Raw genomic sequence first — 27842 nt, 5'->3', positions numbered from 1 at the left:
ATTGGATTTTGGAAGAAGGCCTGGGATCTTTTTTGCCCTCGTGAGAGGGGAGCTGGGAGACACCAAGTTCCGTCCAATCAGTCATATAGATAAAAAATAGTGTGATATGAAATTTGGCTTGTAGACCGACTTAGTAAGTCATGGGTCATCTGTTCTGACTGGAGGTCAACTGCAAGTCTTTCAAGTCATGGGTCACCCAGCACCTCATACTTAAGATATGACCAAATGCTCAAATTCTTTCCCAAAGGCACAAAGAAATCGTACCTGATTGGACCAGAACCTGACCCGACCCGGACCTAAACCCAACTTGGACTCGACCCGGCCCGATCTTCAACCGAGTCGAATTTGGGTCTAAAATTAGGATCCGAACAAAAAATCAGATCGGGTCGAGATTACTCATGACCTGATCTGATCCGACCAATTTGCATCCCTAGTTCCGTTCCTGACAGTATGAGACACCTTAAAGGGCCCTCAATTTGATGCTTAGCTTCCCTAGTAATCTGAACACGCGAACCGGTTGCCTTCCCAGGCTGCAGTCAAACAGAGGTTGAGGATAAATGCTTGCACCAGCACCTGCTACAATTCTTTGCAGAGAGCTCTGCTGTCAAAATTCCCCTCGACATAAGCTGATCTACAATGCAAATTTCTCTTGACAGAAAAAAGGAGGGCCGTCGATTAAACTGATGATATTAGATTATCACATAAGTTTCATTGACAGATGAGTCCATATTGTACAACGACAAAGCTAAATTCTGAAATATTACAAGCGTATCAATAACAGAAAGAGAGTCAAACCAACACAACCAAATACCATGTCATTTGGCAAAGCCTTCAGTTTTTCCTATAATTTAGACTCCAATGTACATCTTACTGTCTGTTGGGGGGGCTTGGGCGTGGAAACCTCCCAATGCAATACGGGCAGAAGTAGAATTGTAGCAGCTATGATCATTAGTAATTATGGATTACGAGCATAGTATGAGGCACTAATCATCGGGGTCGGCAGAGAAGTCGGGCTCACTTGGCTTCAGGAACTTGGTGGGCATGTCAAGAGCCTTCACCTTCTGAGATTTCCTGAAACTTGCAGCTAACTTAGATGCTGATTTCAAGGCCTCCAGATTCTTTGCAGTAGGATGAGAAGGATCGATGGAGCTGCCAGAGAACTCATCCTCCTGCCCTGACTCATTGGTTGCTTGCTCATCTGGTATGGAGGAGAATGACTCCCACCTACTCAGGTCTTTAGCCATTTTCCTTCTCTTGTACCGATGCCACGCTGCCTGGATGAAGCAACTAGCCCATGTCCTCCAATGGTGGGAATAGAAGCGGAATGTGTGCTGCAGCTTCTTGCTGTGCAGTCTTCTAAATTGGTTTGCAACAAACTTCAGGTCCTCTGCTCGCAAGACAAAGGCCTCTACTTCAACCAGAGCTCTCACAGTCCTGGTGGAAGAGGGCAGGTTGGCGTTGGACTTGGGAAGCAGTGCCCAGGTGAGCAGCTCTTCACCACAGAAATCACCAGGTCTAAGAATAATGGAGTTGTAGAAACCTGTTCTGCCCCCATCGGTGGTGGAGCTCTCTAATCTCCCACGGATAATGAAAAGCATCTCCGTCACAGGGTCACCCTCACGAACAATGCAGGTGCCTTCTGTGCTCAGGCAGGATACGAGACGCAAACATATGGCATCAAGGAGCTGATCATCCATCTCCGAGAAGAAAGGGACCTGCAATTTTGCAAAAGAAACGGGCTTGGAACTTGGAGCATCTAAGGCAATGAATGTTGATCTGCATCTATGGAGTTACACTTGCAGGAGGAAAAAAAAATGGTTTGACATAAGAATTCCAACAAACTATTGGAAAAGAGTAGAACCAATTTGTCATTGCATGGCGAGAGCAGAACTTGAAGTTTTAAGACAATGAAGAGGAATAAACATGGAATTGTTCAGTTTAGAAAACAATATGCTTTCGATAACGAGAAACCATCAACGGGCAAATGCATGAGATGATTCGTATGGATCTCCACGAATAAAATGGAGCTTCCAAAATGCTGCAGAATCGTATTACAGATTCACTTAGACATGGTTTGTTTTAGAAAAGACCATTGTAACTAAGGTTCGCTGTCTCTGTACCGGACTCCGTATCAGTGTCACACTAGCACAGTGTCGATATGATATGATACAAATTTTTTTTGGCGTACCGGATGTCAGTACATCACCCATACCGGATGCCGATACCAAACTGGTACAGTACAATATGCTTCGTACTGCTCGGTTCAGGTCGGCATGGCATACCATTATTATAACCATCTTGCATAATTGCAGCATTCTTCCTCAATTCAATATTTCTATCTATGAGGTTTCAATTTCTGTAAAAAAAAAAAGCTGAAAGCAAGAATTTTGAAGGTTGGATCTGTCCCCATTTTTATTCCCCCAAATCTAGTTTTCATTTTTCCACCCCCATATCCATCATTTCGATGATTGTACCAAAAAAATGTCATTGCGAGCAAAGAAAAACTATATCAAGCATGGGGAAACCACTTACACCGCGAACAAGGTCTAAGCTTAGGTGACGTCTGATATCTCGACGAAGATCTGTAGGTAAACCTTGCAGAACGCTTTCTTCATCAACTCCTCGCGTTGCAAGCCACGTGTACTGAACAAACCGTCTGACACGTTCCCGCAGCTCATGAGGAAGTTGGCGATGGCTCATCCACTCTTCGGTGTCTGTTCGCTTCAGCCTCCACTCTTCAACCCTTTTAGTAATAGATTGCAGGTAGGTCTAAAACATATTTAATGTTTTATCAGTTAACAGAAACCAGAATAGCAGCAGGTGTGATCTCCACCATTCAACCCTTTTAGTAATAGATTGCAAGTAGGTCTAAAATATATCTAATGGTTTATCAATTAATGGAAACAGAATAATATCCATTTTAGATCTAATAGCAGTAGGTGGTGTTATGGTTGAAATCTGTATCCAATGGTTTATCCTTTTTGCCTCCCATCAGGTGTGATCTAAGAACTGAATGAGCCAAACAAGAGAGAGAGAAAATGTCCGCCGCCAAACTCTTGAAATTTTTAGAGGCATGTGATTTGTAATCTTTTAGACAAAGTGAGAAGTATACGATAAATTGGATATCAACTTAACAAATCTCCAAGAACTAAATTTCCCTCTTTTACAGTATAGTATCATCAGATGAAATAATGCACCAAGGAATCAAAGGCTTTGATTATTGATGTCGATATCAAATTTCAAGTACCAAATTAAGGAATAATTTCTAAAAGATAATCAACAAAAGAAAGAAAACATTCATATATAATTTCTAAAAGATAATCAACAAAAGAAAGGAAACATTCTAAAAGAAAGAAAACAAAAGATATTTAAAAGTTTCTGCAAATTATAAAATTTAAAATACCTGCATGTTGCCGATCAAAAGAGCAAACAAGACAAGACCAAGGAGACCTATGAATATGGAAAATGACGTTTCACCAATGAAAGCACTTGTTGTCAGAGTTTGGCCATATGAACTGACAAAAGAAACAGAAAATGCCATGAAAGTCTACAATAACATGCCAACAAAGAGAAAGATATATCAGGTCATGTAAAGTTTGGTCCCGGAAATTGATAACATTTTGACCACATCAGACTAGCTAATGGCGCTGCAGTACAATAACTAAAGGAACCGAAGTCGAGCTTCATTTTGCAAGCTATGGAAGGAAGAAAAAGAAGCGCTTCATTTTGCAAGTTATGGAAGGAAGAAAAAGAAGCAAACCCAGTGAAGAAGTAATCATATTCCATACATGAAGAGAAAATCAAATAGAAACACTATAGCTTGTTAAAAAAAAGGGATTCTAACCTCAAATTTTGCAAGCCCCACCAAAGGCAATAGAGGTATTTCTCAATGAATTTTGTGGAGACAACATCATTTTGCAATGCGTTTTCGAATATGCCATATTTGAAAGTGATGGTTTTATTATTCACATCACAGTTTGAGAAAACATTTGTTTCCTTTGCCCATCGTTGGCGATCGTTCCAGTTTGAAATGTCACAATCTAGAAATTTAAGATCACATGTTCCATTCAACCTATTCTCCGTCTGGCATTCTGATTTCCAGCATGTAATCTGCCGGCTGATTGACAAAAGATACCAAACCGCTCCTATGACCTACAAGATAGATCATCATTTAATAGTTATACTCCCGCTAGAGTGCAATTGGTAAGATAAGAAATGAATCTATAAGTGCTTCACATTTGTTGTAAAATATCATACAATTGAAATGTGCAAGGAAGGTGAAGTGAGATGACATACATGGCTCGCTAACATGAATAGTACTAAATTGTATGCAGCTCCTCCCCAAGCAGTTTTTGCAACAAGCCCGGCAGCTTTAATAATTTGATTGCTTAAAGGGAATATGAGACACAATCTAAGCATATACTGAATAAGAATAACCAGTGCCAGAGTAGTAGTTTTATGATTGGCGTAATGTTTTCCTACGACAGGCATCACCAACCAGATGAAAATCTGCAGAAAGGAAATACAAAAACATCAGCCAAAATACAGCCTGCAGTTAGATATGACGATTCAAGTAAAGAAGTTTCCTCCACGGTTTACTCTTCCCTCTTCTCTTGCATCTTCTCAGGGGTAAGCTTCAGGCAGCAGGACCAGGACTTACTAATAAAGCCATGTTAAATGGCCAGAGTGTATATGAGAGTTGAAAACAGAAAGATTCAAGAAAAAATAACGTAAATTGTCATGTGGAAGAGTTTTAAAGCAAAAAAAGTAAAATGCGAGCGTAAAACCATAAACGATACAACACAAAGTAAAGATCTAATAAGCTTAATATCTTTAACTCAAGTATTACATTACTCAAGAGTAGCAATTGAACAAAAGCGAACCATCTATTTCTAACTTTATTTCATAAATGAAATATACTGGTTTTTTATTACTAGTTGGCGGAAAAATGAAATATTCCTATTGTCAAAATATACCATAGCTCATATTACATTAGATATGAAGTTGGTAACCTCATTTTTCTTTATGATGTTTCTTATGTCTATAACCGGTTTCATAGCAGCTCCACTGGTTAAGCCTATTCTATGAAACAGAAATTAGCCTCCTAGAGATCCTTCCTTTAGCTATAACTAGTAACATCCTCCAATTTTATGATTATATGATCATTCACATGGCATATCCATGTATTTCCAATTATTTGAGTTCTTAGTATACACATGCAAAAGCACAAAGCTGCTGCGAAGATTCCCAATTCAGCAGGGACCATATTCAAGATTACGACAATGATTCTTGTGTAACAATGAAGGAGAAAATGGCCATCTGGACAATGCAGAGGGATCGTACATGCTCATTTCCACTTGCACTTTGGACTACTTTCCCCTTTCCAGGTTACAACCATACAGGAGCATTGAGAAGGAACTGAAACCAGCTTATGCGGGAGATTTTTGAGAAGTCCTGGGAAAGAAATTTCATTTACGAGCTGCATAAAGAAGCTGGGTGGGGGCAGAGTGGGAGGATTGCAAGGTGACAAGCCATCAAGGGTGATTCAACAGGGTTATTTCAATAATGGGCCAGTGGAGATTACAGGCTAACTAGTTTGCAGGAGAATCTACGGACAAATAGTATTCAGACAAAGTGGAGAGTCATTGATGCAGAGAATGATATTAAATTTACTAGGTTCTTAATTGAAAATAGTGGGGAAAATTACACTAGTATGAGAAGAATGCTTTTTGCCAGACGACAGCGAAACTGGGGTCCACCTAGAGAAAAGGCTTCTTTGAGTGAGCTAGTTCAAAAGAACATCTTAAGTTGATGGATTATATAGTTGCACAGAGGACCAAAAATGAAAATTCTAGTTTCCTATAATCAATGTGTGAAAAATAGCCTTCCAAATTACTTGAGGCTCTAAGAGTAATTGATACTCACATCTATTGGAACTTCTGTTGGAGAAGACAAGAGTAACCAAAGGTTCTTGCTTCCCATTTTTGATCAAGAATAATGCATCAAAGACCTTTCAGGCTAGAGGGAGTTGCATTCCCAAGAGTGTAGTTCTGCGCTTACAGTCCCACAGTCACAAAAAAAACCTTGGAGTCACTCTATGGATTCCATAAATCGAATTTTAATTCATTAGAATGAATGACAAAATTCTCAATTTGCCTAGATTTTGAGTTTGAGCCCTTCCACAATTGCTCAGCATGCTGCTAAATGCTTACCACTAGACAAGTTTTATCTTGTATTCCAAAGACGTGCTTGTTGCTGCTTTTGGCACCACTTTAACGTATTCCTCCTCCAACTCCTCTAGTATTCAATGGAAATGTCTGAGCCATTTCAAGAAAGCTTCCTACAAGTGGTCAAAAAAGCAGGACAGTGTTTGAGACCTTTGGTTGCTATGTTCGATCCAGGATGAACCTTATGGGCTCTCCAATTTATTATTATTGGCTGCCGCTGCTCAACTAGCTGAGCAGTTTAAGTGGATGCCCTAAAAAGACATCAAAGTGGACAAAGTTAAAGAAAGAGAGATTAATATCAAGAGAAGTTAACAAGCATCTTGCAACAAAATGAAGAAACTCCATTTTGCTAATGATGTTGGCATTGGTTTTGGTGAAGCTGGTGATGCTCAGGGATGAGGTGCAAGGGACACTAATATCATAATTTCAGAAATAGGACTGCAAAAAAGAGAGTGGAAAAAAGCTAGATGAAAGAAAAAAAAAAGCAAGAATTAGGTAGTGGTGATGTAGAACATGAAAATGGGAAACTTCGATAAACAAAGACATTTTCTGTTCTAGTAAAAAGTGACTAACATTGAATGAGGAATATTTCCTTTAGATTCTATCTAGCTTCACGAAGATTTAATCAAATGTTACATAAAACACACACATACACACACACACACATATATACTGTAGAGTCAGCTTGCAAATAAAATTAAATGTCATCAACCATTTTTGATAAATGAAGGGATAATGCGAAGCCTTTCATTAAGTTTTACTTTTCACAAAATGTTGAAATCAGGAAGTTGAAAAGCATTACAGTTGGGTTCAGGGGATAGTTTCATGGATATTTTGTTTATGGTTTTGTGGAGCTTTGAATGAAAGAACTAAAGCTATGGTGTGCCTCTGTTCTATCTTTTCTGCGATGTGGTCCTAAACCACCTTGTCTCTGGTTATGTGACTTGATCAGATCCAAATCACATCAGCATCTGTGTTATATCTCCTGTCTCCAAAAACTTAACTCTAAGTTGATCTTTGGCATGCTTTTCAAGCATTCAGAGGCCAATACTTAACTAATAAGCTTCTTTTGTTTTTTTTTGCTGAAAAAGGTTCCATGATCTGAAATCTGCATCTCAGAGAAGATTGTTTTAGTCAATTGTTTCAACTCTTAACGTTTAAAAAAATCATTGAAACATTTCAAACAAAAACTTGGCCCGATATGACTTCAAGTTGCACACTTATTAAAAGTAAAGATAGGAACCCACCCATTTCATTCATGAGAAGGAAACAAACTCTATATCCTAGAGGCACAGGATTAAGAAGAAACATCACATGTAGTTGCTTATTTATGTGAAGTTGAAGCTATCTAAAACATTTATCTACAGAACTGCCTCTACAGTTATTCACATGAACTATAATCTTCAATACAAGTTGCTTGATTAGACAATAAAAAAGATAAACCATGGGACAACATATTAGTTTTAAGACTATCTCAAGAAATGAGAAAGTACCTGTGGAAAAGGAAAGGCTGCTGCGAGGTCAATGAAGAATTCTGATCTCATATATCTCTTTTTAATCTCTCCTGGATCCATGACAAGCTCTCCCCTCCCAAATACTCTGGTGCTTGGGGCTACAAATGCAGTGTGAAATTTTACAACGATGTGCAATATATAGAATAAGTCGACAAGTGACCGTACACAAGTGAGTGTAATGTTCAGACGTCGGTCCGTTTTAACACATGAGTAACGTTCAGGAGTTTCAATCAAAGGCAAGTAGAAGAACAAAGGATCTATGAAAAGAGCAACCAAACATGCAACAAGAAAAGCCCGGTTCCATATCAGCACAACATGGCTTCCAGGATCTAGTATCTGCTTTTGCCATGACTTGCGGCCCCCAGGGAATACCCTAGACCTTCCAAACCTTCTTCCCCATGGTATACTAGCATCAATCCTACCAGGTCTTTGTACCTGGTACATGGGTTTGCCTTGGTCCTTCTCATCAGTATAGAACCTGCATAGGGAATAAATGACGTCAAAGAAAGAAAAGTCCTAAAGGAATTCAACGAAGTCCATGGAGTTATAAGGGATGATGGAGTTTTGCTGGATAGCACAAGAGCCTGGCTGCTCTGATTAGATAGATTAGTCTAAATGAATGTCTAAGGATGAGATTTGTTCCTCAAACAGAAAAAAGTTGACATCTCAAACAGAAAAAAAGAAAAGAAACGCCAAAAGAGTTTCAGTAATGATTTGTTTGCCTCTCCTGAGTTATAAATCAAGGTATTAATTATCACTTACAGAAAAGTAAGAAAATTCTTAGGAGAATGAAAGATTCGTAACATTTAATCGCACCAATAAAAAAAACATCCACTCAAACAATTAATGAATAGCACAGTAACCAAAATATTTCCTATGTCTACATGCCCAAAAATCAGAAGCCAAAACTAAGAATAAAGTTAAGAAGATTAATCATCATTGTTAGCTGAAATTCAACTCTTATGAGACAAACCTATAAATCCTAGATTTAAGAAGACAAAGGAAAGATTTCGTCAACACAATTAAAAGCAAGATGTTTTTTTTTTTTTTTTCTCGGGTTTTGATTCTTAAAATTTAGAACCCACATCAAAATCGAATCTTTATGTTAGCTTTTATATCTGCAAGACGAGACAGAGCAAAGTCTTTCAACTCACCGTACGGTTCTCTCCTTGTTCGCCTCCGCCTCATCAATGACCTTGGACCCAAACATCGCTCTAATCCCAACAATACTCGGAAAGAATCTACCGACGACCGCCCTCCAACATCTGGGTCTCAACGAAAGAAGAAATTAACCCAATAAATGGAAAGGAAGCAGTTTTAAGCTCGCTAAACCCCCGGTGTCCGAGTTCCAACCGTCAGGGAGTCGAATAGAGAAGGAATCAAGCACCGCCACGAGCTCTTGAAAACCAATTCTTATCCCTTTCTGGAAGCAGAATGGGAGCTCCGAGACCAGGGGAGGGAAGCCATGGCTTGCTTCAAAGACAACGCTTTTCTAACTTCCATAAGCTTAAGGCTTTCCGTCTCGCAGTCAATAAACTAAAACTTTATGAACCGAGGAGAGTGAGAGAGAGAGAGAGGAGCGTTGACGACGACGGCGTATTACGGGAGTAACGCGGACCCTGCTAACGCCGTTGAATAAGTCATAAGTCTTCGCGCGTTGATGGAAAGCGTCAAGGCGTTCATTTATCATGATAGCTCACCCTTCGACCAATAATTAAACCCCACGTGCACTCACAATTCGAGTCTGGAGTTAGCTGAGGAAATATTCTTCAGTATCCATATTCTCGTTTGGCAACAGACGCATCGCATGTTTATAAATTCTTTTAAACCAATTCCCAACCCAAACATGATGTCCATTACGCATGAAGGATAAATATTCATCCTAGGATTGCTTTATTTGCGTAAAAAATAGCTTGGTGTCCATTACTATGTTATAATTTTCTTCATCGGAGAGGCCTTCCTATAGAGAGAGCCATTATGATATATGTCCAGATGTTGAGGAGTTTAAAGCTCTGTTCTAATTCAGAGTAGATCGGTGGCCCAGATTTAGAGATTAGCCCCATTTCAGGATTTAGCTATTGTCCCCACCACTCCTCCAGATCATTTTCTTCAGCTCATCACAGAGAAGTATTCCAGTAAAGATAGATGATTTGAAGCAGTGTTGATGCATTATATTGCCTATCAAATTTGATTGTTTAGGAATAATCTTATTTTTCAAGGTACAACGTTGAATACAAGAGTGATTTTGTTAAAAGCCTTCATCCGAGCTAAGGAGTATGCCTATATATCGACTTCAGAGGGACCTCTAATATAAGGAGAAATCTGCGGCTCTTTTAGTGGAGATTTTGCATCCTCTTATTTATGTTATTTTTTTAAGGAGCTACCACCCCCTGCTATGTCAAGATCAATTTTGATAGCAGTATACAAATGAGAGGAGCTTTTGATAGCGCAGGTTTTATCATAAGGGTACTAATGAGACCTTTATAGCTGCTGGAGATGTTAAGATTTTTGATACTACCATTCTATTGATGGAATTACGAGCTGCATGGAAAAAACTGATTTATTCTATGCAGAGGTTGAGTGCTTCTCGCATTAACTTATAAAGAGATTCTTTGATAGTGATTAAATAGTTTTTTGATTCATCTTCTGTTGATGGCAATACCCACCCCCTTTTATATGATTGCTGGCGTATAATTCATGCTTCGCTTTCTATTGAAGATTTATATATCTACCAGAAAGCTAATAGTGTTGCAGACTGGATAACGAGTTATATAGTCAATTACACTGGATGTACACTATAGAATTGTTCAACACATCTTTGACACCAATTTTTGGATATTTTTATTTTTTGATTTTCATGGATGTATGCATACTTATCTTAATTTGAATTCATCCATTTTATCCACAAAAAAATAGAGAATTTAAAGCATTTTGAGCTCCATCATTCATCCATCACTATAGATCTCAAAGCGAAATGGGGATGAACCAATGGGTGCTGGATGCAAAGGAAGTTTATCCTTCGTTTGAGCAAAGGATACAACGATGTCCCATAGTTCTGGTCGTGAGTTTTATATCTTCCTCCTCTTTGGAGTTCACTAATGATTTCACATTGTCTTCATTGTATAGTTATGTAGCTTCCACTTTCCAGAGTATCTACTTCAGTGGAGCCTGCTTGCATCTTCAACGATACCATCTCACGGAAACTCGACTCTGGCCACTTAAAATCGGGGATGATAAAGTATATATAGTTTACTTATACATATATATATATATATATATATATATATATATATATATATATATATATATATATATATGGGGAAAAAAGCTGCTTCCATGCTCCGAATTCATGCATACAAGTCATAATGGAATAATTTTATCATTGTGCCAAGATCCATCTTTCTTATTGGACCTTCTAATATCTAAATCCAAAGACAAAGTTAATGAATCTTCTTCTCCATATTGTTTGTACTTCTTGTTTCTCAACAGTTTTTCATGGTTTTATAAGCAGTCACTCTATTTTATTAAGAAATAACGAAGTTCCTCCTCTACTTTTATTAAGAAATAACAAATATAATTTTAAAGAGACGGACGGGAAAGGCGACTAAGAAAAGGTTCGCCAAACCTTATGCTTCTTGCCTCCTCCGCAGTGATTTTTCCTTTCGTGCATCAGGGCTTTACCTCATGCTTCTTCCTGTATTATTAGGATATGATAAGAGAAAAAATATTGTTGGATCTAATATAAAAGGTTTTGAAGATTATGATGCTATCATGGGTCCCTGGAGGAAGACTTCTTATAGAAATATGTTCATTGACTTGCTTGCCGCGTCATTGACTGCATTTATAGTTGTTCAGCTACTCCTTTTTAAAAGACGAACAACTAAAATGCTTCATTGGAAAGTGGGAGTGAAATCGACATGGGACTAGGTTTGGATTTTAGTCATTTGTATATCGCATAAGCTCAATGTTAGATGGGGTATAATCAGATTTACCATACCGGTACCAGCAATATATCGACAGACAATTAGCTCGATATGGTACTAGTATGTACTATATCGAAAGGAGAAAGAGAGGAGGGGAGAGAAAGAGACTCATCTAGTCAGACCGTACAAGAGAGGGGAGACGAGACTTCAAACACGTCGAAAGAGCCGGAAGGGAGAGACGAGACCTTTAAGGTTCATGTCCCGTTTCGATCAGCTAAATTGTGCTGATAACCGATCGGTTCGGTTTGATACGTCTCAAACCGGCCGGTTTGCCTCGATATATCTTAAACCAATTGGTTCGCCAGATCCTGGTTATAATAGATAGAATATTATTGTGAATGAGTTTAGCTAGCTGTATCTATCTGCTCAGGAGTTTATATGAGGGTGCTAATATTAGATTCAACAAGCCTTGGTGCCATGTGCTTTGACCCGTAAAGGCCATATCAAGAATTCAAAACTGATATTACCCCTTCGACCATCAAAACTATTGTGGGACGTAATGAATTTCATGTTGGTAGACTATGAAGTGAAAAAAAAAACACTTTTATATACAGTATTTATCAAATGCACAATATTACATATATTTAGAAAAAAACAACCTCAAGCAATTTTGTCAACCAATGCCACTTCTAGCTATTCACTATTACATTTGGCCATCCCACCTAATACCCAGACGCCATTCCAATCCAGCAGTATGCAGAGCAAGACTAGGTTCTGAAATTAATAGCTCACTCGTAGTCCATGGGTCTGTCATAACTGGAAGACCCCAAGGTTGAAACTTTGCTTCGAAGCAAGTCTTACCTTGCAAACCATCATTTCTATTAGAGTTAAATCGTTATGCCTTACTCTATGGTACCAAATAAGCCAATGAATTCAGCTGGGTTTCATTTGATGAAATAGCTGTTTTTTTGTACAGTATGAACTTACTTGAGAAGAATATATAGACAACTGAGCTATTAGCTCACCACCTAGGAATCGGTTGGAGGTAGTACATCCACAGATGGCTGTCATGCAGACATTGTAATAACAACAATCAGTTTAAACTTCTTTTTCGTTGCAATTAGCTGGAACTTGTATGTGAAACATATAGCTCGAACTGCCGATGTATATTGTTCCAAACCACGGTATTTAAATTATATTAAAAATATTTAAACATTCTTCAACCAGCACAGCTACATCACATTACTGAAATGAAATTTCCTGTTGATTCCTTCGTGAGGTCATCATCAAAAGCTCATAATCTGAGAACACAGTGAGACGAGCGTTTCGAATCAGAAAAAAATGCAGAAAACATGCCAAAAATTAGATGATAGAGGGTTAAAGTAATTAAGATATAGAAATTTAACAATAATGAATAAGGCAAGATTTTTTAGTATTTAAATATTTATTTATGGCGAAGAATGCATAAGCGATAGCAATAATAGCTGTCACGCCCCAAACCCATCACCCGGGTCCGGCACGCGACCGGCCGCATGAGCCCTAGAGCAGTGCCCTAAAGATCATGCAAGGCCTAAGATAAACAACAATTCGATAATTCCACAGTTAATCACTTAAATCAAATATATAAATCCAACATGACCAGATAATCAAATTGGTTCATTTACAAAAGCTTTCAATATTCATTGATATCAAGATAGACTAAGCAACTAATGACTCTCATACTCGCACTCTGCGCTCATCCTATCCATGTCTATGCATCCTGCAACTCTGAAAAAAAAGAAAGAAGAAGGGGTATGAGCTTTTCCAGCCCAGTAAGATCCCAACAGCCACACACACAGTAATAATAATAAAATAATCAAAACATCAAATAAATGTCATTTCATCTTTTCAAAAGCTCAACAAACAACAAGTGTGTATAATCAGTACATATACACAAATCCTTTTTCACATTATGTGATCCATTCCCGTATTACTCTGATTTTCAAGTTTTCAGACTTTTCACTTCTGGCTTTGGACTAACCAAGTTCATGTCCCAGTCCAAGACTGCACAAGTCCCACGCATAAGCTCGTGGCAGCTATCCCACGCATAAGCCCGTGGAGGCTATCCTACGCATAAGCTCATAGAGGCTATCCCACGCGTAAGCCCGTGGAGGCTATCCTACGCATAAGCTCGTAGAGGCTATCCCATGACAAGGTTTATCCAACCCATTTTACATGTCTAGTTTTACATGTTTAATCACATTTCAATCACGTCACATATTTTCATAAATTCTCAAAATATGTTATTCCTTCCCAATTTAATTATTCCAATACTTTCATAATAAACAAAATGCACACCTCATAGTGTCATACAAGCTCAAAAACAAATATCAACATAATGATAAAATATATCCAACGATAAATCCAATATATGCATAAATAAAAGTGCTCAGTTGTAGGGATTCTTACAGAGATTGTAGACTGACTTAAACACGAATCCGAATCACAACCTACGCGCTGGGGTGCTGAGTCCCCTGATCAAAATCTCCTGGCACCGCCGACTCTTCCTCTACAACATCAATTATAAATCACAACTAAATTATTTAATATTTAAATATTCTAAATCATAATTCATATCTACTATGGGGTCCATCACCAGGTCCCCAAACATCTCAATCCCTCCAAATCTAGGACAGTCGGGGTGGCCCGACTCCCACCTTTGTACCACCGGTCTATGTCGTCGCCAGCCGTGGCCGCTGCCATGCCGGCGATGATGGCCAGTCCCCGTGAAGAGACCGAAAGAAAGGGATGATCCGTCCCTCTTCATGGTTGGGAATACATCTCCCTCCCTCAAATCCTTTTTGATCCAAGGGCAACAACCATGGTGGTCGTGCCCTCTCCTTCCCCAATCCGACAACACCACTGGCCGAACCATCGCCGGCCGCCACATTTGCAGTCGCCGGTGATGGTGGCCGGCCAAGAGAAAGGGGAAGAAGAGGTCTCCTCTTCTTCCTCCCATGAACCCGCAAAAGGGGTCCCCCCCTTTCTCCATCATCAGCCGAAATCCACTGTAGCAGTGGCTCGGCCCCCACCCGACAGCAACCCCCGTGGCCATGATCGTCGCCGCCGTCGCCGCCGGTGGCCTGCTGCCGTCGCTGCCGCTGACGTGAGGGAAAGGGGAAGGAAAGAGGAGATGGAGTCTTGAGGAAGAAGACCCCGGATCCATCTCTCCCCTTCTCCAATAAACCCTAGAAATCCCAAAATAATTCTCTCACAGTCCCGACCGACCACAATGCCATGGTTCTCGGCCAATCCCGGCGGCCGGCGGCGGCCAAAAATCCGGGGGAGAGAAGCCGAAACAGGGGTACCCTGTTTCGGACTCTTCCCCGACGATCCGCCGGCCGAAATCCCACCATCTCCACCTAAAATCCAGAGAAATAAACACAAGGGAAAAGCACCGTGCTTACCTTGGTCCGGTGGGGGATACTCCGGCGGCCTTTCCGGTGGAAAATCAAAGGAGAAAATCCTCTCTTGTGGAGGGTCTTACCGAAGGAAAAAGGAAGGCTTCTCCCCCCCCCCCCCTCCGCGGCCGGCCGGATCTCGGAACTTCTCCGGCGCTCGGTCTCCTCCGGCGAATCGCCTCTCCAACGCCGCCGCCGCCTCCCCTTTGCACCCTCCTCCTCTTCCATCCACGATCGTGCCTAGGGCACGATCGTAAAAGGGAGACGGGCCCGGTCTTTTCAGGCCGGCCCGTTATCCCTTTTTTTTTGGGGGGGGGGGGTTTACAATAGTGCTGCCTGCAATAATAATATATCACATTATCATAAAAATTTCTTGAAGTACTGATGAATAATTTGTTGATTAATCAAGATTATGATGAATAAACCAAAATAACAAAATTATTTCTAAAAAAATCTGCCAATTCTTTGGCCAAGGAGATAACTAGATTAATTGAGAACCTTTTTTCAACCAATCAAAGAATACTGTTACTACAGGCAAGCTAAGCTTGATTCATCAGAAGACCTGAAGAATTCCTCAAAACCAAACAGCACAGGACCTTAGTATAACTGACATGGTTGGCCAAGATCTCCAAGTGCTCAGTACCATGCCTGGGTTTGACGGACGAGGATTCAAGATGGTTTTCTTGTACCAATCAAGCCAAGAAGGCACAAAATCCATCACCTGTAAAATTTAGAAGATGGCAACACCAACATTACCTTACAGAGTGCTAGCCAACTTGCAAGGCAGAAATCCTAGCAAATTTTGTTTATGATGGTTAAGACAGCATGGATGCAAGAACTTTGGCATAATAAGCACCTAGTTTACAACAAATATTTGCCACCGCTAGCCATTACATGTACCTAAGCCTATGCATTAGCAAGCTTCAGCCACATTGCTGGAAAATTTTTCCAGTGAAGCACAGAGACCATTGCTCAGCCTACTTGCAAAAATATTTGACACGTCTTTTGATTGGCAGCCTATGAATCAATAATCCAAACGCTAGTGTTAATTTAATCGCTCTCGTCACTTTATTCTATCATTTTGCACTTCTCACCTGTAAATAATACATCAGCACACACTGATATTTCATGTGAAAACCTGCCACTTTCTAGTAACCAAGTACAGATGAAATTAACTCAATGTGAGATTTATTTGTCATGTAGTGAGAAAAATCTCTCTGCGTTCACAATATCCCCTAAATTAGCAAAAATCTCTAACTAGATGATTCTCAGCTAAGAATCGCCTCCACAAAAGCACCCTGCCACTCTAATGTCAATTGACATATGAAGACAAATTCTAATATGGAAAAACTATCAAACAATTACCCACAGATGCATTAAATAAAACATAGGAGGCAAATTATGAAGCCATTAGATACCCAAAAACGCAACTTATGTGCCATAAATACACAAAGCAGTTTCATGCACAAAGGCAACCAAGGCTGAATTGCCCAATTGCTGCTACTACTCCGTCCTGAATTGAATAAAAATTTGGCATACCACATAGAAGCATCATATCTTTACATGTTCTTTTCTTCAAAATGGTCCCTAATAAAAATCTGTGATATGTGATGTTTGTTGCAAGCAATAGGACTGCAAACTTTTGTTAAGAACGGGCAATTAAGGCACATAATTTTTTCAAAGTTGGAAAGTGGCCCAAGTGAAGAAATCAGGCTTTAAAAAAAAGAGAGAATGATTTCATAACCATGGCCGCCAAAGAGTCTCAAGTAAACATCCAAAGGACGGATTCCAGAAGACACTAAGAGGTGAGGTGGCAGCAGTCAGCAGCCATTATATGGGCATGAACTCCTAAGGATAGCATTCGTTGACTAATCGAGGAGTTCAAAACAAAAGACCAAAACACTGATAACCACTGCCCTAACTCGATTTCTCCATCCCAAACCCATTGAAGCATTTAATTCCAGCAGTACGGCCGAAGAGGCAAGCGGCCAGAAGTCTCTCGAGTCGAGGGCAGTTTTCTTTGGGTAACCAAACAGCGGAGCCCTCAAATCCTGTAGTTCCAGGAAAGAAGAAAATATGAACCACTTATGGGGGCGTTTGGTATGGGGTGATCGTCCTAGAATAAGGATGATGTGGATGGAGGTGATGAGATCATCGCATTTAGTTGCATCATGGTGATCCTACGTGGCGGTGATCTTAAATCACTTCCACTCTTCAAATCACCTCCCAACTCGGTGATGGGATACCCGTCCTTGAGGTCGGAAATCCAAGATCACCCCAGGGCAGTGATCCTGGGTTGAAAGTTAAACACAAAAATACCCCTCAAGTTAGCAGAAAAAATAATATATCAATATACCATCAATATATTATGTCAATGTTATATATATATATATATATATATATATATAATGTTGATATTATATATTATATTAATGATATATTATATTATAATATATTACTAATCATATTATTATCCTATTATTATTGAAGGATAATTTTAAATTCTAGTAGAAATATATTATTATATTTTATATTTATATAATGAAAATATTTAATATATTACTATATTACTTCTATTTACCTTATTTTTCTAATCAAAATAATTATTAATATTAAAAAATCTATTATAAGTATAAATAAAAATATTAATTCTATAATGAAAAATAACATATTTTTATAAGATTAATAATTTATAGGAGTAATAAATATATTTTTATAGAATATATTAATAATTAATATATTGATAAATATATTAATATTTTATTATAATATATATTATATGATTAATAAATATATGATAAGGGCTACTAATTGTAGAATATGTGACAAAATTATGGAGCTATTATAGGAATTAGTATATGGATTTACATTTTTAATTCATGAGAATTAAAAATACATAAAAAATCCATGTAAGATATATCAAGGATATTTGTGGTATTATGTAGTCAGTGATCTTGGATCCCGGTACCATACCAAACAAGTTACTCATGGATATCCGGAGATTTTTAATCACTGGACCATGGCCTACCAAACACATTGATCTTAGATCACTGGGATCAAATCACCCCAGCATTCGGATCGTCGGAGATCTTAGATCACTGTGGTGATCTTGTTGGGGTTACCAAACGCCCCCTAACTGCTTTTTAATTACAGAATAGAGTTACCTACCTGACCTGGTAGAAGAAGCAGCAGCTCATTAATCCTTTCATCTCGAATGAAAGAGCTGTTACAAGTTTCTAGAGACGCACCATCACAACTGTGAAGCACGGAGAAGCAGAAATAGTAAGAAGCAAGGAAGAAACTCTCAGTTTGTTCGATGTATCCAAGTGTGCACACCAAAGCAGCAGAGCTGTCTCGCGAGTTGTTAAGACAGATGACACCGCAACACAGAAAAGAAGGCATCAATCTTGATAACATTCTATAAGACTAGATAATTTCCCTAATGTGTCTCTAAGAAACTATGAATGCAACAGGAAAATGATATGGAATATAAAGTTTAAATACAATTATCCAAAATTCAAGCAATAATGAGTCGAAGCATTGCTCATAAAACAAAGTTCAGAAGGTCCAATAAAGCCCAAGAGCCATAGTAACATGATGCATCTAGGCACAATGGGGTCCATACCTCCTACTTCGAGGCCTATCACTAGCAGCAGTGTTTCTGAATAACATTCATTCGCCGCAAGTCACTTCATTTTATAAATACTAATAGGTGACCAAAAGCAATAAATAAATCACATACAATTGAGCCAAAGCAAACCCAGCAAGACTTACCCACTAGTATTTGGTGATTCATCACATCCATGATGGTATGGTGGTGACTTGCTATAGCTGTGCCTAAGATTTTAAATATCATTGGACAGGGGTATCCCAGTTTCTCCTTTGAATGGGATGCCCTATTGTCTCATAACTCATCCCGATCAAGCATCCCGATAGGTACCCTCCATCTCTCTTCCCTTCTTATTTCCTTATCTCTTTTTTTGTTTTTTTGTTTTTTCTTTCTTTTTATTCTTCCTTCCTATCATTCCTTTTTTCTTCTTTCCTTCCTTTCTTTCTTTTTCTTCTTCTTTCCTTTCTTTCTTTCTTTCCTCTTTCTTCATCTTTGTCTTTCTTGATTTTGAAACCCCTTTCTTGTCCCAATCTCATTTCTTGCAAGAATCAGACGTTACAGCTGTGGTTTTAAATCCCGGCGAGAACAGGGTGTCTCGGCCACCCTATTATGCTCTTGTAAGAAAACAGGACCGGGATGGAGGAAAGATTCCAAAACCCACCAACATGGGGAAAGAAGTAGAAAGATGAAAGAATAGAAAGAAAAAAGGAAAGAAAAAAAGGGAAAAAGAAAGGATGGAAGATGAAAAAAGAAAGAAAAGAAGGAAAGAAGGAAGAAAGAAAAGAAAGAAGAAAAAGGAAAGAAAGGAAGGATGGGAGAAGAAAAAGGTAGAAAGTAAGGAAGGAAAGAAGAAGGGAAAGAAAGAAGAAGAAAAAGGAAATAATGAAAGGAAGAAGGAAAAAAAAGAAAGAAATGAAGGAATGAAGGAAAGAAGGAAGAAAGGAAAGTAAAAAGAAAAAAAACAAAGAAATAAATAAATAAAGAAAAGAATATGGAGAGAGAGATAAAGGGTAACAACTAGGATGCTCGACCAAGACAACCGAGACACTAGGATGTTTCTCCACAACATGGTGTCCAGTTTTGTGGAGAAACCGAGACACTCATGTCTCACGAGATTTAAAACCTTGTTTAAAACATTGGCAGCACCCATGAGATGACACAATGTAACGCCTTTGATGGTGGTCATGAGGACTGTAGCTCCTGCTTGAAAAAGCAGTTAGATGCCCAAATCAGTTAAACACTAATTTGGTTCTGCACAGTACTATCCATGAGTCTGAGTGCAAAATGTGAGCGAATGAGTTATACAGCATATTCAGTTGACAAGCCACATACTTTAATTTTCTGGCTGAAGAATATCATACTGACAACCCAGCTTCCCAAATCAATGACATATTTTAAAAGCAACATAAGCATTTCCACTGTGATGACAGGACTCCCCATGCAAACATCCAAGTTATTAGCTGGCATCTTTAGATTCTCACCGAAAATAGTACTACAATGACCCTCTAGCTTTGATTGGGAAAAGAACAACCTGTTCATGTCAACAACTCACCTGCCTCTTATCCATAAATATATGAAAGGTTCCTCCATTTGTACCAACCCAAATATTCATTCTTATAATTGTCAGGGTGAGGATATCAACAGAACATGGGCATACGTTTCTGGGAAGCCATCAAAATGCTAGGATAAGCAATGTATGGCAGAATAATAACTTCGTTCTCATACATGACTGCAGCTTAGATCTGAAGGCAAAGCATCAAAATGTGCATAGCTGAACAGAAATATATGTTCATAAATCCAATGGATGATCAACTTCTGATCTCACACTACAGAAGGCGAAAGCCCGACTTCAAGATAAATTTCTTTTCAAACTAAGAAGTTGGGAATTCAGTTAAGCCAGATGAATATCCATTAAAACAAGAAATAAATAAGGAAATTGGACATTGTAGACATAAAAGATTATTAATAAAAACAAACAAAATAAAGGTAATACGAGGTAGCTATCTTGGAATTTATGTGCATCTGCTATGATTGAGAATTGAACAACAAATTCCAAACCTTCCTTTTTAAATCAAAAAGTCAGAAAAAATCAATAAAAGTTAATAAGACAATTGCAAGATTCTACATGTGGCACTAAAGGCTGATCGTCATGGAAGGCGCTTCGGAGAACGGGGCATTAATGGTTGACTCCTCGTTTTCCATCATGCGACGTGCTTCGGAGGATGGGACATTAATGATTGCCCCCGTTTGCATCCCGTCCAACAGTGCCTCGGAAGGATGCGTGCACACAACACATTAAAGAGCTCTTATAGTCGTCCTCACTTGGAGTAACGTGGCAGCTTAAGCCACCCAAGCTCGGCTCAGGAAGCCCAGCTCCAATATTACACCAAGTGTTCCCTGCTCGGCGCGCGCATCTCTATGAGCACTCAGCCATGAAGCAGGACGACCAACAATTCAACTACTTCCTTCACCCGAGCCAAAGAGCAACTCGACCTCGGAAGTCGGGGGTCAAATGATGGGAGGCAAAATGGATTGTCCCAGTGCAAGGAATCATCCCATCCCGATCGGGCAGGACCACAACTCTGCTCAGAGCTGGCCCAATCTCAGACTCCGCCGAAGGCTCAGTTAGCCTCAGCCGGATCTCTCCGCTACTACGACCTGCCGTAACCTCTTTCTACGCCTGTAATGACGTCCCGAGCCCAAGCTCGGAACGCCCTGCTGAGTCAGTTGCAAGTCAAAAAGCTCCTTCGACCACAGGACTATTCGCCGATATGCCCCGACCCGAGCTCGAGGCGCCCATATATTCGCCGACGCGCCCCGACCGAGCTTGGGGCGCCTTTTATTTTCACCAATACGCCCTGATCCGAGCTCGGGGCGCCCTTAATATTCGACGATACGCCCCGGCCAAGTTCGGGGCGCCCCATCTAACAACGCCCCCCAACCCTTGAACTCGGGGTGCCCTACCGAGCAAACCTCGGAATCAAAGAAGTGAGGCCGACCTCGCCGAATACATGACGCGACCCCTTATTGAGCTTGGCCTCGCCCATACCCGCCTACATGGCCGTACACTACAGCTTCTCCACGCCATGCTTCGCTTGCTGGCCAACGATAGTCAAGGACAATGCCATGCTACTCCAGCCATATCATGTTACAACTGTCAACGCGTTATCGATCGCAAGAACGGACTGTACCGTGCGCCTCAAGTAAGCTCTAGCTACGCGCCATCTGGCTTAAAGCCATTCCCTCTCATGATGAGAATGGGTCATACCTCCGCCACCTAGACACCTCTATAGGAACTATAAATAGCCCCATCAGGTAACGCCTAAGGGACTTTTTTTGGACTAACTAAGCTCCACTCTAACTTGGCATCAGAGGGCCCTTATCGGAACCACTGGTGAGGCTTTGTTCAGGTACACCAATGCGCAGGAGGTGGCTCACCTTCTTTCTCAACCTTCCGGCAGCTCCCTCGGCTCCTCCGGCGTGGTCACCCTCGGGCCAGATTTGAACCACAACAGAACATATGATGGAGAAAAAAATTAATTCACTATGCAATCTTTTGCAAATGACCCCAAAATCAAAATAAGGTAGAAATGGACTTTGTGAAAACCTTTCTAATTCCATGCACTACAGGAAACAAGGGATTTAGCAGCGGTTAATATTATTGCTAAAAGATTGGAAAATCACTAATGATACTTTTCCTAGCGGATGTACTGATGGTCACTCAAAAGCACATAAATCCTTTATAGAAGTAAGATATATAATAGGAAAATAATGAATAGAAAGTCATCAAAAAACCTGAAGGCTATGCAACTCCAGATCGAATGGCATCACCGATCATTGTGTGCATCCCATCTATCCTCATTAAAGGTTCATCAGCACCCTTACCACATTAGTAGATATTTCCCAAAATTGAGTCCCAAGTACATCAATCCCTACCATGTTGAATGAATTTCTGTTTATGAGAGTTCTTTGTGCTATCTTTGTGTGTTAATCTCAGTGATTCAACTTGTGAGGATCCGTACGGGCATGTGTTTAGTCCCACATTGGTTATTCGCTGGCTAAATCTTGAGTACTTATATAAGATCAAGGAACCCAAATAATACCTTCCGGTTAACCATTTTGGGTGAGATTCTAGGTTGTTACAAATAGTATCAGAGTGGACCCGACCCATAACCTATGTAGATTAGAGGACACTGCAACATAGATTCATTAGGCTGATCACGGGCGGATCGTGGTGCTTATGATTAGATTTGAATGGATTTAAACCCTTAGCCGGACGTTAGGGCTTAAACAGGGAGAGTATATGAGGACCCGTGCGAGTATGTGTTTAGTCCCACATCGGTGATTCGTTGGGTAGATCTTAGGTACTTATATAGGATCAAGAAATTCAAATAATACCTTCCGACTAGTCATTTTGGGTGAGGTCCTAGGTTATTACACAACTAATGTTATAAATTGTTATATAAAATAAAAGCATAATAAAAGGAATTGAATAAGAAAGTTGCATGTAAAGGACCTAATCAGCAAACTATGCTCCTATGGATCAAATCTTCATTAGAACACAAGTAATTTGTTCCAACTATTGACTCCAATACTCCACAGCACCCATATGCATCGATCTCAATCAGATGCACATGGTTTTAAAACTGATTTACATCATATTTTAGTTCAAAATACCTTCCAAAAATCTATAATCATATCCGGACACTAAGATTTCTGCATTAGAATGTTTATGTGATCAATTTGGTGAACAGGTGAAACCTTAAAGGAGAAGATGGAAGGTTGAAAGTTGAAGGATAAAGTAAAAGAAAAATAAAGTTCTCAAAGATGGCAGTTGCGGCACTTAGATATGTTGTTTTGGAAGCAATGTTGGGAGAACCATATTTCCATGCCCAAACACAGTGCCTCACCCCAAAATTTATACCAAGCTTAAAAGGATAAGGTTAAACTACGACTCTAAATAGAATACAATTATGCAATAATATAAAACATAACGATGTGCATACCAGTTGGTGGCTATGAGGGAAATGGATCAGTAGCGCAGAAATAATTGGTGGGGCCAAACAATCAGTAGAAATTCTTGGCGATGCCTGCTGGCAAGTAGAAATGCTTGTAAAAGGCTGGTAACAACGGAAAATGTTAGGGTTTGGAGAAACACAAGGCTGTTGCTTGAAGTAACTAGTCATGTTCCTAGGGAACTTATGTGGAACCTGAAAGTGAAAGCTTGCTGATTCACAATTTGATTTAGAAGCAGACAACAATGTATCAACTGAATTTAGTTCATTGGTCTGGCATGAAAGATAAGCCGATTTCTCTTTGTTGGTCCACATCTTGATATTTGTTTCTTTTGGCTAAACTCATAAGGGAAACATATCTTATGATGACAGAGAATAGGTTCTGGTTTAGGACGGATACAAAAGAACAATCATAATTGATGACTGATAGAACGTATAATTGCTTCTGACTGGCACATGGTATCAGTTTTAGTTTGTTAATTGAAATCAGGTACCAATTATGCTTGTAAGCAGAGTTAGGGTACCAAACATGCTGGTGTGTAAATTGTTAAACAGGACTTGTCTATCAATTTAATTAACAATCAAACTAATCTAATTGATATAACTATCAGTGCAGCCAAATCAACATGATTGCAAAGGTATTTGTAGAAAAAAACATTTGAAGAAGAGGCCATCATCACAGTGATTAGTTACTTCATATACCTAGAAAACTAGCAAACAAACTCCCTGTCCAAAAGATTTTTTTTTTAAAAAAAAAAAATCCTTAAAACTCCATGAAGTTCTAGACAGGTAGAACCTTTAATGTATTACACTTGCATTGTTTTTAATGTATTACACTTGCATTGTATGTTGCAAACTTCTACTATTGCAGGATCCAACTAAGTGGCTGGCTGCAAGGGTTGAAAACGGAAAGGCGGTGAGGATAGAAGTTACCTTTGCTCATAATTTTTAACTACGTGGCAGAGATATACACTAACAGTGGTAGTGATAGAGTGCTGTCTCATGATAATTTGTCAACTCTAAACATGGATTTCTGTTCCAGCACCGGCTTCTAAACGTCAAGAAATCATTTAGCAATTCGGATATACAAAGAAGCATAATCAGAATTTACAACAAGTTAAATCACCACAGCCCATGTTCACGGAAGCATGTAACGGACAGTAAGTATAACTACATTTAGATAAACATTAAAAGCTAAAACAACAACTGGTTCCAATTGTAAGGGAGAAGAAAACACAGCAACTTATAAAGCAGATTAATCGGAACTTTATGAGCTAAAGGCCTAAACTTTTCAGTTGTTATGAGTCGAAACAAATGTCGGCCCTGAACCTCTATTTGGCTAAAAAATCTGGAAAGCTAATTAAGTGGAAAAATAAACATAAATAGGCTTCAGCTAGAAGTTACAGTCGGTATAATCTTTATGTGAACTGGGATTAGAAAAATTGGGACATACAAGACAATCTAATATAATTAGATGGGGTATTGCATGAAGGACATGGTAGTTTAGGGTGATCGTTGTACTTCTCAATCATGGTTCAGCAATGAAATGAGATGCTAAATTAGAATCATGAAGGAAATCTCTCAAGAAAAATGATGCAAATTTTGGTTAAAAAATCTGAAAAGCGAAGTAAGTGGAAAAAATAAATAATTAGGCTTCAGCTAAAAGTCATAGCCAGCGTAATCTTTATGTTAATCGGGATTAGCAAAATTGGGACATACAAGACAATCTATACAATTAGATGGGTTATTGCATGAAGGAGACGGTAGTTTAGGATGATCATTATACTTTTCAGTCATGGTTCAGAAATGAAACGAGAATTAAGTTATATGTTAAATTAAAATCATGAGGGAAATCTCTCAAAGAAAACATGCAAATTCTGGCTAAAAATTTGAAAAGTTAATAAGTGGAAAAATAAACATAATTAGGCTTCAGCTAGAAGATATAGCCAGTGTAATCTTTATGCTAATTGGAATAAGAAAAATTGGGACATACAAGACAATCTAATATAATTGGATGGGTTAGTACATGAAGAGAATGCAGGGTGAATATTGGACTTTTCCGACTTGGGAAATCTTCATAGATAGACTAAGAAAAACCGAGATGTCTCATGGATCATAAAGTTGTCCAATAAAGAGGCTCCAAGCACAGATGTCCAGCAGCTTACCCTACTGCCCCCTTAATTCAAGCTTTGGATGGATAGTTCTAAAATTTTTCTTTATATACATGGAAGCAGAGACACTTATCCTATCTATCTAACAAATCATTTGCTGACTCAACAGAAGCTAATCTGCTAAGCTACACAATAACAATAAATCAGAGAGAAAAAAAAAGAAATGAAAGTAGTACTATATTAGTTAAAAAATTTAGCTAAAATTATGACTATGAAGGAGGCCCATCATTCAGGTCAGCAAAACAAATAAAATTACCAGTTCGGCGGGTTGGGTTGGGCCAAAGTAATGCCTTTGTCGATGGTGTCACGTATTTGTAAGCCTGCACGTCGAAAATGTGAGCAGCAAAACTCAGTGAAGAAAGAGTTATCAACAGGTCCTAGCCGTCGTGCATGATGAAATATTTCGTTAGGTTTCAATTTAGTAGAAGCGACTCTCCTCCTAAATGGGAATAAAGATTCAGATATCGGCTTGACATAGAAGCTGAAAACCTGTACTGTTTCAATCTCTGTACTTCTGTAACCTTTCATTATCTTTAATAAAAAGGGGATAGCATCCTGCTACCTCCTCTTCCTTTCAAAAAAAAAAGACATAGAAGCCGAAAAACTATCATAAATAAAAGGAGTTTTTATGTACCAAAAATGCAAAAGAATTTTTCACCTAGATTCCACGAAATAAATCTGGAAGCAGGATCACTAGTTTATAATGTCAGAATCCATTTCCAAATTATACACACATTCCCTAGCCTCCCCTTTCTGATCCAAGGTGCACTGCAAACAAACATAAACTTCTTATTAGCTTCAATGAATCTTTTCCCTGCTCCTACTGCAAGATTCCTAGATAAAGAATAGACAAAAATAATGGAAAATTTCTCCACCGATTATAGAGAGGCCGAGAGAGGGAGAGGCTCGACCCAGGCTAGCTCGGCGGTACAGCCACACCGAATCTGCGCAGAGCGAGGGAGAGGTCGAGATCTTGCGATGGAATTAGAGAGCGAGGGAGAGAGAGAGAGAGAAGGGGAGCGAGGGAGGGATCTGGACCGAAGGGGTGTGGATCGGGCCGGAGTAGAGCCGCATGGTACGGATATGGCCGGTCACAAAGTACCGTTCAGCATCGAGATTCGAGCTGGGCGACGATGCAGCCTGAGTTATTTAAACCGGCCCCGCTGGCAAACTAGGACATTCCATCCGAGCTCCTCCTGGACTCGCCGAGGGGTCCCTCTCTCTCTGCGGGTTTCGTCTCTGCTCGTCTCTCTCCCGCCTCTCCTCTCCGAGCTCTCGATGGACGCCTTGGATTCGGTGGTCGATCCCCTCCGGGGGTTCGCCAAGGACAGCGTCCGCCTCGTCAAGAGGTGCCACAAGCCCGATCGCAAAGGTTAGTCGTCCGATCCTGCACCCATGCTTATCCCTACCATCGATCTATCGCGATCTTGCGATTCCTGATGGATTTATAGGTGATCGATCTTTCGACTCTTTTAAATCTTTTAGATTATTGCGATCCTTGCTGCTTTGTTCTTGACGGCATTTGATGGATCGCTTGCAGAGTTCACGAAGGTGGCCTTCCGCACGGCGATTGGTTTCGTGGTAATGGGGTTCGTGGGTTTCTTCGTGAAGCTGATCTTTATCCCGATCAATAACATCATCGTCGGGTCCGGCTAGGTAATGAGATCTCGTCGGATCCTAGATTTTTCTTTTTTAGGAAAAAAATATAAGAATAAGAAAAATGTATTTCTCCTGATCTTCTTTTCATTTTCATTAGGTGAAAACCAAGGCCTTTAAATTGTGAAAGATTTTATATGTAATGGAAGTTCAATATTATATCTTGATTGATTGGCTTTGAGATTGAGTCCTTGGACATCTGGTCGTCAATGACTCGATTGAAGGCTTAAATAGATATTTTTTAAAATTTTTATTTCTTATGCAACTTTTATTAGACTTGGTGAAG

At 39.4% G+C, this 27842-nt stretch overlaps 2 protein-coding genes and 1 long non-coding RNA gene across 18 annotated transcripts in view; 1 reads left to right on the top strand and 2 right to left on the bottom strand.

Moving 5' to 3' along the window:
* Positions 1-671: 671 nt before the first annotated feature.
* On the bottom strand, positions 672-9290 carry LOC103701689 (cyclic nucleotide-gated ion channel 17-like). Its single transcript, XM_008783856.4, has 7 exons — positions 8896-9290; positions 7721-8219; positions 4297-4509; positions 3845-4152; positions 3404-3515; positions 2533-2769; positions 672-1715 (listed from the first exon to the last, which is right to left on the bottom strand). Exons 1-7 carry the CDS (start codon positions 8949-8951, stop codon positions 984-986), a joined length of 2157 nt encoding a protein of 718 aa, XP_008782078.1. The 5' UTR covers positions 8952-9290; the 3' UTR covers positions 672-983.
* A 3088-nt stretch (positions 9291-12378) lies between these two features.
* Positions 12379-26956, bottom strand: LOC103701687. Of its 11 annotated transcripts, XR_005512773.1 has the most exons (7): positions 26776-26915; positions 26559-26668; positions 26157-26220; positions 15701-15825; positions 15111-15440; positions 14113-14212; positions 12815-12965 (listed from the first exon to the last, which is right to left on the bottom strand). It is a non-coding gene; the product is annotated as an uncharacterized LOC103701687 (long non-coding RNA). The 11 variants fall into 11 exon arrangements; XR_005512774.1 differs by lacking the exon at positions 15701-15825; XR_003384621.2 differs by lacking the exons at positions 12815-12965; positions 14113-14212 and adding an exon at positions 13256-13431.
* LOC103701688 overlaps positions 26812-27842 on the top strand; it is a 5147-nt gene continuing 4116 nt past the window's right edge. For 5 of the 6 annotated variants that reach the window (XR_003384617.2, XM_008783850.4, XM_026802472.2 and 2 more), the window contains exons 1-2: positions 26812-27272; positions 27441-27556. Coding sequence is in view for 5 of the 6 variants with exons in the window: in XM_008783850.4 (XP_008782072.1) it covers positions 26879-27272; positions 27441-27556 (510 nt within the window). In the remaining variant the exon portion in view is untranslated. Of the gene's footprint in view, positions 27273-27440; positions 27557-27656; positions 27831-27842 lie in introns of those variants that run through there. The other variant, XM_008783852.4, reaches the window with a different exon arrangement.

Source organism: Phoenix dactylifera, chromosome 1 (genome assembly GCF_009389715.1).
Source record: "Phoenix dactylifera cultivar Barhee BC4 chromosome 1, palm_55x_up_171113_PBpolish2nd_filt_p, whole genome shotgun sequence".
NCBI classification, from domain to species: domain Eukaryota; kingdom Viridiplantae; phylum Streptophyta; class Magnoliopsida; order Arecales; family Arecaceae; genus Phoenix; species Phoenix dactylifera.
Note: the sequence above shows the minus strand (reverse complement) of the source record. Positions and strands in the feature narration are given on the sequence as shown.

Bases quoted from the DNA above. Each gene is read 5' to 3' on its own strand.
- LOC103701689 (XM_008783856.4), bottom strand. From the start codon at position 8,951: ATGTTTGGGTCCAAGGTCATTGATGAGGCGGAGGCGAACAAGGAGAGA. The intron at 4,153-4,296 runs GTATGTCATCTC...TCTATCTTGTAG, and splicing joins TATTCATGTTAGCGAGCCAT to GTCATAGGAGCGGTTTGGTA. The intron at 1,716-2,532 runs GTAAGTGGTTTC...GCAAAATTGCAG, and splicing joins GCTTAGACCTTGTTCGCGGT to GTCCCTTTCTTCTCGGAGAT.